The 9,585-nt window shown below is 47.4% G+C and overlaps 1 protein-coding gene across 1 annotated transcript; it reads right to left on the minus strand.

Annotated features, from left to right (window-relative positions):
* Positions 1 to 788: 788 nt before the first annotated feature.
* DLL1 (delta like canonical Notch ligand 1) lies at positions 789 to 9,307 on the minus strand. Its single transcript, XM_018077371.3, is given in 12 exon segments — positions 789 to 1,466; positions 1,829 to 1,943; positions 2,060 to 2,852; positions 3,847 to 4,063; positions 4,202 to 4,371; positions 4,520 to 4,650; positions 5,125 to 5,185; positions 7,594 to 7,851; positions 8,112 to 8,172; positions 8,450 to 8,694; positions 8,697 to 8,778; positions 9,019 to 9,307. Coding segments are annotated over 12 exon segments (2,199 nt in total). The 5' UTR covers positions 9,079 to 9,307; the 3' UTR covers positions 789 to 1,460.
* Between the last annotated feature and the right edge of the window lie 278 nt (positions 9,308 to 9,585).

Genomic DNA, 9,585 nt, shown 5'->3' on the forward strand with positions numbered 1-9,585 from the left:
CCTGCTCCATAAAGCTTGAGAAGAAGAGGAAATACAGAGAAATAAAATTATTGGCCTCTGCTGATTAACATGCAGCATAGCATGAAAGCAACTTAGTTAAGGCAAACTAAACTGAGGAAATTGCCTGAACATTCAGGGAGACGGGGTCACACTGTCCTACTATGAAGGCAACTGGCACCAGGAGCAAAGCAGAAACCAAAAATGCAACTAATACTTCAGACAGGTACCATAGCAAGCAAAGTGGTGGCTACCAGTCAATTCATTGCCATTCTTTCCTGGAGAGGGAAGTGCCACTCCCTGGGAGGGATGACTGAGAGAGCTCACATCCCCTGAACTAGGGGCCCTCACTGGTGTGTCCCAAACTCCCCTGGACTCCAAACAAGTGTTTGAGGTTGCAAGAAATGAAGAGTTGAGTCATGACAAGCCCTATGTCTGGACTGCAATGGAGTGCATTTGACTCTTGCTCCTCCTCAAGAAGTGATGCCATATGCATTTATATACACGTATAGCTCAACATAACTGAGCAAACATTACTCAAGGTTTTGACATTTGTCTTTGGGGTAAGAGTGAGCAGAACCATGGTGTTAACAGTTCAGAAGGTTAGGAGGAAAAAGAATAGGGTCTACACACAAGTTGTTTCCCAGCCTTTGTAATAGGTTTCAGTCCTACCCAATGCACCTGTGAGTCCACAGAAGCCTGTCATATGCCTGGTTGCAAAATTCAGTCAGTTCATCACTGGTTATTGAATAAACATGGGACTGTTTATCATTAATAATATTTATTTTGGAAAAATATTTTAAAAATGAATTTCTTCATTAACAAAACGGTAAAAAAAAATCAAATAACATTTGCACAATATTCCATAAATACATTTATATACAAAAAAATATAGTCACATAGACCCGAAGTGCCTTTGTACATATTTACCAAAAATTTAAATTATAAAAAAATGAACATCACAAAATACTCAAGCTTTACAATTATCATGAAAATATTTTTACAGATTAAAAAAAATAACACACTTTTTCTCACCTAGTAAAAACACATTTTAGTATCAAAAAAGACAATAAAGGCAGTGTTTGTGTCTCTAATCCAAGAAAAGACTGGCTCATGATAATCCAAAATATACACTTCAGGCAGTGCATGCTTCTTATGTAGTAAGTAAGTCCATTCATTTAAATATATATAGAAAAGCAACTGACCATAGTGCAATGATAAAATTCATAAAAGGCAGTGCAACAGTAATCCTTGAACACAGACCCTTGCCTGGTGTCCATCTTGTTTCTTTACTTTGCAGTCACTTTGCTAACTTCAGTAGAGAACCAGCTCAAGCCTGAATTTAGTTTCTCAGCAGCAGTCAGTGAAGGAATCTATCTCCCATTCCTCTTTCAGCAGCATTCATTGGGGCACGTCTCCTCTGAAATTGTTCTGAACAACCATTTTGCCATATCACCTCTGTTTTACACCTGGCAAGAGAAAACACAAGCAGAGATGGGGAGAGGTTAATGAAAAGCACAAAGAGATTTGTAAGGTTGCAGAGGGACAGAACTCTGAATGAAGCGCACTAAGAGGTAGGTCAGCAGACAACAACCACACTGTCGTTGTACCCTCATCTACAAAACTTGTCAAACCCACAACATCCACAACAGCAAGTCACTGAGCTTGTCTTTACAACATCCACAGCATGGCAAACTCAACCTGGCTGGATTTCAACAGGTACAAACCACTATGGCACCATGAAAAATTTTAGCTGCCCTGACATGTGTTGGATGACAGTTGTGAACCCAGACTTTTCTCTACTGTTCCAACCACCAGGCAGTATACTAACCTCAGTTGCTATAATGCACTCATCTTTCTCTTCTGATATGACATACACTGACTGGTATTTTGTGTCCTTTGAAGTGGAATATACTGAATCTGGTCGCTTTCTTTCAGAAGAATCACTATTGAAGACAAAAAGAATAAAAACAGGTCAGATGGCTGTTGCTTAACGCTACCCATGAGAAATACACACCCCCCATCAAAGTCAAGCTGCGCCCCGTGCTCAGATGTGAGATACCTCTTTAGTTGTACTGCACTTTTCTCCTCTGCTTCTGAATCATACATTTCACACTTGGCTTCACATTTGCTGTGCTCCTCCTTAACAGAGTCCTCATTCTTGAGTTCATGCACCAAATTGTAATCCACTGATGGGTATCTGACTTTGTAGCCATTTTTATCAGAGTTATCGCTGTGAAAGTCTACTTTCTTATTTGTGTTTTTAATCTGAGTGGCACCAATTACACTTATGGAAATGTCCTTCTCGCGCTGGCAGTTCGCCAGGTTATTCATGGTCTCAGTCTCACTCCTGCAGGCATCAGGCTGGTGGTGCCTCTTCTGCACTCTGAGCCTGATGCAGACGACCACAGCAGCACACCCCAGCAGCAGCATAAGAACCAGAATAATTCCAGCGCAGACGGCAATCCAGGGGAACTGGGAGTTCTGGCCTTCCGTGTACTTCTCAGTGAAGTCAACGATGACCGGTCCCTGAGGTGGCTCAGGGAGCAAAAATTGGCAGTTGAGCCCGCCGTACCCCCGGGCACACTCACAGACATAGCGGTTGTTTCTTTCATGGCAGGGGGCCCCATTGTGGCAAGGGTTGTGCTCGCATCTGCTCACCGGGGTGCTGCAGTTCTTCCCATTGTATCCCGGGGGGCAGGTGCAGGAATAGTCATTGACGCCATCCTGGCAGGTCCCTCCATTGACGCAGGGAAAGGAGGCGCAGTCATCCACGTTATCATCACAGTGTCTCCCAGTGAAGCCAGCCTGGCACTGGCATATATAGGAGTTCCCCAGATCGACACACTGGGCTCCTGCAAGATATCAAGGGGGACGAGCACTGAGTGGTGGGCAGCCAGACGCAACAGCCTCCCACTTGCTGTTTCAAGGCAACTGTCACAATCAGCTGAGGAAAGCTTTCTCTTTGAGAGTTAGCTCAAACTTTGCCAAATCTGATCTACCACAAAAAGTACATTTGTTTAAGAAAGATTCTTTTGCAGATTTATTTTTCATTCTCAGTCCTATTCCCTTTTTAATATTTCACTTTGTTTTGGACAACAAAGCTGGTCCAGGTCACGTTAACACCACAGTCTCATGTTACAGAGTTTGAGGGTCAGTGAATGAGGAGGACTATAGTAAAGAAAGACTTTACTAGTTTAATCAAAACAAGGAGATTACTGTTACCAGATTACAAATAATAAAATTTAGCACTAGTTTGGCATTTGCATCCACAGACCTCAAAGACTCTTAGCGAAACATTTGCAAGTATAATCTTCCACGTTTTCACGCATGAAGCTTCAGGCCAAGTTACCCGGCCACAGCCATCCCTTGAGAAAATGCAATCTGCAGCAGTGGCCCAAACCACACCACTGCTTTCTTAGTACAGATCCTCCACCGAGTCAACTACTGACATGACAAGGATCTTTTTAGAAGAGCATATAGTGATAGGACAAGGGGGAATGGCTTTAACCTGAAAGAGAGCAGGTTTAGATTAGATATTAGGAAAAAATTCTTTACTATAAAGGTGGTGAGGCACTGGAGCAACTTGCCCAGAGAAGTGGTTGATGTCCCATCCCTGGAAGTGTTCAAGGCCAGGCTGGATGAGACTATGAACAACCTGGTCTAGTGAAAGGTGTCCTTGCTCATGGCAGGGGTTTGGAACTAGATGTTCTTTAAAGTCTCTTCCACACATTCTATGATTCTATGATTGATCGGCCTTGTTACGAATTTCAGAACAGAAGCCAAAGTAAATCCATACTCAAAGTATGGTCTCCTTTCAGAAGACTACTGTAGCATGTTTGGCCTTACCATTAGCACAAGGGCTGGAACTGCAGTAATCGATTTTCTTTTCACAGTTGAACCCAGAATAACCCAGTGGGCAGCGGCAGCTGTAACCCCCATCAGGGTTATCAGTGCATCGCCCACCATTGAAGCACGGTCCGTCAGCACAAGTCATTGCACTCAGCTCACAGTTTTTCCCATAAAAGCCTGGGGGGCAAGTACAGGAATAGCTGTTCTCGAGATCCTGGGGGGAGGAAACAAGAAATTATCAAAATATTTATATGAAGTTGCTCTGAAATCCAAAAAGGGATTTTGAAAATTAGTAAGACTGCCATTAACTCCTCCCTTGGAGTTTCAGATGACACAAACTACTCAAACTTACAGTACAGCTTCCACCATTCTTGCAAGGGTTGGCGTCACATTCATTGATTTCAATCTCACAATTGGAGCCTGTGTACCCAGGGCGGCAAGAACAAGTGTAGCTCCCCTGACCAGTGTTGGTGCAAGTGGCACCATTCTTGCAGGGCTTGTGATGGGTGCAGTAGTTCAGGTCTGAAAAAGATTTAATTTTTTTTTTTTTTAAAGAAAGTAGTCAAGATACTTTCTACTTTGCAGGGCTAGCACAGGGTGGGTGAGTTGGAAATAGCCACTGGCTTTCTGGGTTTTAAAACAGACACTGAGGGAAGGACTGAGAACTCACCTTGATTGCAGAAAAGGCCACCCCAGCCTTCCTGGCAATTGCACTGCCAGGGCTGCTGACATGTACCATGGAGGCAGCCTGGGTATCGAATGCACTCATCACAATATCGCCCCTGCCAACCCACTCTGCATCTGAAAAAAAAAAATGACAACAAAGTCTGGTCAGATTTAGACTTCTCACAGTTGGAAACCCTATCATAAACCCTGCAAACACACTGATGCCAGGGATCAAGTTTCCTAAAAGCCCTCAGTGATCCTTCATCAAGGAAAGTGACCAAGTCCAATTGTAGCATCAGCTTTCATTGGTCCCAGCTATTTCTTCCACTTCCTAAGATAGAGCCATGGTTCCAGATAGTTAATTTGTTTACTCTAATAACAAACAGCTAAACCTTAGGCACTGTAAACTCATTACATTATTATTAATAGTACTGATGTTTGACTTCTAGAATTATACTTTGATCTGGCATCACCTGGATTTCTCAGATTTCCATTTAATATGAAGAAAGGCCTTTAAACTGACCGTTCGAGTGTTCAGTGGCTTACTTAACACCAGAGCATCAACATTAAAAGACAAAGAAGGCGGTAGGAGGGGAGCAGAAAACTTACTTGCATTCCCCAGGTTTGTCACAAAATCCGTGTTGCTCATCACATCCAGGCAAACAAATTGCTGTAAACAAACCAAGCAGGGAAAGACATCAGCACTGGTGCCAAAACAACTCTCTTTTACAAGTCCGATTAGGAGAGCACCTTGTGGGTGGGGAGCGAGTCCCTTTTACTAGGTCGGGGCAGTTAAGCACAGCTGAATTAATCTCTGGAGTCTGCAGGAGTATTGATCTCGCCCCGTAACTGGGCACTTTACTTATTACCGGGGATGAGCATTCTTCTTAATACAGTTGCACACAGACAAAAGAGGGCTCACAATTGCTCCCTTCCCCACAGCCCCTCACCCCCCTTCCCTTCCCAGTGAGGGTCAGAAGTCCTTTTTTCCAATTCTATGCACACAGCTCCACCTCTTAATATCCCCCGAAAGTGTGTGTGCAGATAAGAGTGGACAGCTGGTGTGCAGGGTGCCAGTGCAAGACAGCTGCTCTATTGTCTATTCTCTCCCAGCAGCTGCCCCACTGCAACAATACCCCGGCCCCGGAGCCAATGGGGCCGTCGGCCGGCGACCGGGCAGCCTATCCCTGCCCACAGCTAATCTATGGCACGCGCGTGATTTCGCTGAAAAAAAAACTTTTTTTTTTCTTATTCAAATAAATAAGTCTAAAGTTCTTCCTCCCTCCTTCCCCCCTCCGGCCCACTCCGAAAAGGGGCGGGCGGGTGGGTGCAGCCCTGGTAAAAGAGGTAAGCGAGCCAGCGGGAGGGAGGATGAGAGAAGGGAAAAAAGGGACTTCTGCTCATTACTTCGCCTGGTTATGGAACTCATTAAGCAGGCACTGCAAAGTTTTAATTCAACAAAGCCAGCCGGAGACAATGGCATGCGAGGGGAAAGGCGGGGAGGGGGGGAAGAAAAAGAAAGAAAGGATCGGCGCTGATAATCAGATCGCCTCCAAGTTGGAAAGAATGGAGCTAGGGGCAAGGCAACGGGAAGCAATCTGCAACTGGCTGCTCCACTCACTAACGGCAAAACATTCTTTTTGCATGCACACATAAACACATCTCCCCTGCTAGTACGTTTGCGTCGGTGTTATAATCTGTTTTTTTCTGAGAGGGAAAACAGAGAAGAGTGTACATAATGAGTCAAGAAAGATGGACAGCCTTCTGCTTTGCTATGGGAATAGCAGAGGTATAGAGGCATCTGAATGTGCTGACAGCCCCAAAAGAGCTCATTATCAAAATGCTTCCTTTTCCCCCACCCCTTGACACAACTGGGCTGGGCACTTTTGATCATGGGAAAGGTTGTAGCTCCCATTTAAAACATTATCAAAGGAAATGCAGCCCCTCTGCCTGCTGTTTATTGTGCAACATTGTACCATGAACTGCTAAAAGCATCCTAGCAGTCACTAACGGTGTGAAAAATCAATCTGGGATTGTTCCATACCACAGTGTAGGTGTGTTTAAACAGAAACAAAAAGACAAGAAAACTGAGTGGCTGCTTTACAGCCTGTAAAACTGTTTTCTCCCTTCTTGCCTGGCCCTTTGATGACTGGAGAGGAGCACTCGCCCAGTATGTCATCTGCCAGCATATTTCAGATCCACGTATACACACAAACAGAGAATGCCATCGCAAGCTGCAGCAGGAGCTCTGTGTGCACATTTGGGTGTACACCTCTGTGTATCTACAAAGGGCGGTAATCTTGTACAACCTGAAAGAATCTGACATCCCTGACTATCCTCTTTGTGACCTGCCTACTGTGCCAGATTTTCCTTCTGTATCAACACACCACATTCCTCAAAAACTTCAAGCTCAGGTGTATGTTTCCTGTCCCTCACTACTTTATTAGTAGCAACGATCACGACAATGGCAGAGAAGAGAGATGGAGAAGAAGTTGAATGTTTTTGTGGCCCCAGGTGCAGCCATCTCTGTTAGCGGCAGCATATGAGTACCCCAAAAGACAAATGTACAGTCTAGAAGCCACAGGAATTATCTTGGACCTCCCAATATTTTTCTCAATACAAAGATCAGTCTGTAACAAGCCTACCAATAAGCCTGACATATGGATATTGTCAAAGCCTACCTCCCTCCCCTGAAGCCGTATACCCTGCAGATGGTCATATCAAAGTCACATGGTTGAAGGGGTGGATAAGTATTAAAAGTAGTCCTGATATATTTTAATAAACCCTCAAGCAACTGCTGAACATTTTGTTATCAGGGCTAAAGCAAATGAGCAAGAGTGTAATGTTGACACCAATATTTTTTTGGCTTGAAAAGGGGCAATGCTGAGGATCTCCCATGCCCCACACTAGTAAGGCCTGTGCACAGAACCAGACTTCAACAACCATTGCTTGATTCTCCCTCTCCTGGGAGGCCTGGGGGCCTGAAGTTAGGAGAAACATCCTCTCTCTGCCAACCCCAAGAGCTCAGGGGACACTGCTGCAACTGGCACCCAAGGAGACAAGAAAGTGGATACTCACGCTCAGTGCAGTACTGGCCTTTCCAGCCCGGGTTGCAGACTTTCTCGCCACGTTCTCCACAAGTGAAGTGACCAAAGGCATCATCCCGGGGGCGGCAGAAGACAGAGCAGCCTTCTCCATAGTAGTGCTCGTCGCACACAAAGCGATAGGAGTACTTGAGGTCAGTGCGGCCACTGCTGTGCAGGTCCTGGGACCACTCTTCACCCACTGCCAAGTGTCTCTGGGTGGCCAGGCGGCTGATGAGGCGCTCGGGGTTTTCTGTGTGAAAGCGGAGAGGAGATGAGAGGAATGATTAGGGAGCCCAAAGCAGGCAGGGGCATAGGAAGACACTCAAATGGGGTTGTCTGATGGGAGGGGAACTGCAGAGCCAGGATGACATTGGCTGCATGCCAACAGGTTGACCTCTCTTGCCATGGTCTACCAAAGAGGAGAATGTGCTGCACACTGCAGAGAGAGGGGCCAAGTAGGGCCGCAGGGTTGGGATTTTTCTGGGGAAAAGTGTGTTTTGGGACACTTACCTGTTGTGAGGTCATCAGGTGAGTCCGTATGCAGAGCCTCAATGATGAGCGAGAAGGTGCCCTGTGGAAGGAAGGAACAGAAACAACCCACCAGGAGAGCATGAGAGCAGGTAGGCCCAAGGGGCAACACCACCAGTCCCCGAGAATTATCAGTCATTGTCTCTCTCCTACCCTGACACTTCAAAGGGATTGGTAGCCCCTTGGAAAGACACTTTCCCAGCTGGGGTGGCCAGGTACGTGGGATGGGATGGGATGGGATGGGATGGGACGGGATGGGACGGGATGGGACGGGATGGGACGGATGTGTGCCACCCCCTCCCACATCTCCCCCAACTTACAGGCCAGGTGAAGCCGAAGGGGAAGCGGATGGGGTTGCTGAAGGCAGGGTCGGCGCCGCCCGCGCCATCGGGAACGCTGAAGGAGTTGGCGCCGAGGACAGGGGTGATGGCGCTACCGTAGGTGCAGGGTGGCTCGGGGGAGACGCTGGCCTGGTAGTGCTTGAGGCAGACGCGGAAGAAGGTCTTGCAGTCGCACTGCTGGAGCCCGCCGCACTGCTGGAGCCCGCCGGCGCCCGGGCCGCCCCGCGGCAGCAGTTGCGGTTGCTGAGCAGCCCCTTCTTATTGACAAACTCCTGCAGCTTCAGCTCGAAGACCCCGGAGGAGCCGACCTGCGGGGCAGTAACAGCGGCCGTCAGCCCGCCGAGCAGCTCAGTCCCCCGCCCGACCCCGACCCCGACCGGCCGAGCAGCGGAGGGACTGGAGTCCCGTGCCCCTCCCCGTTTCTCCCGGCTGCAACAGACAGCGACAGTCCCCGGCACACCCGCGGGACCTCCCGGTGTATGAATCCCCCGGTGCAGGGATCCCTCCCCGGTGCAAGCATTTCTGTCCTCTACCCCGCGGGCACTTACCTGGCAGCGGCTCAGCAGCACCGAGAGGAGGGCGAGCGTCAGCAGGAACCGACCTCCCATTTTGGAGGTGCAGCTCTGGTGCCCTCGCTTTCCTCCCCCTTGACTTCTCGTCAGAGAGAAAAGGGGAAAGTGTCTCTCGGAGTAAGGGAAAAAACACAGCGGCCAAAGCCGCCTGCCCCAGCAGAGCTGGAAGAGTTAGTGTCACGGTCTCCTTCTTTCAGGAGTGTCTCTGACCTTTTTTTCCTCTCTGTCGATACCTCTAGGTGTAGCCTGTCGGCAACTGACAGATCTTTCGGGTGGCAAAAGAAAAAGAAAGGAAAAGAGGACAAAAAATATTTTTAAAAAAGGGCTAAGATTAATCTGTTAAACTCTTTTTCTTTCGCAATCCACGATGCTCCTCCTTTTCTCCAGGAAGAAAAAATAAAAATAATAAAGTAAAAGCAACTTAATTCCCAACAGAGGCAGAGAAAAGACTTCCCAAGGAAGATTAAAAATTGGCGATCTGGAAATCCCTGCAGAGGCAGCGGCGGAGGCAGAGGCGATAATTCCCGGTGCGGTGCGATGCGG

The sequence above is a fragment of the Manacus vitellinus genome, unplaced genomic scaffold (assembly GCF_001715985.3).
Source record: "Manacus vitellinus isolate BGI_N305 unplaced genomic scaffold, ASM171598v3 scaffold_37_pilon, whole genome shotgun sequence".
Taxonomy (NCBI): Eukaryota; Metazoa; Chordata; class Aves; order Passeriformes; family Pipridae; genus Manacus; species Manacus vitellinus.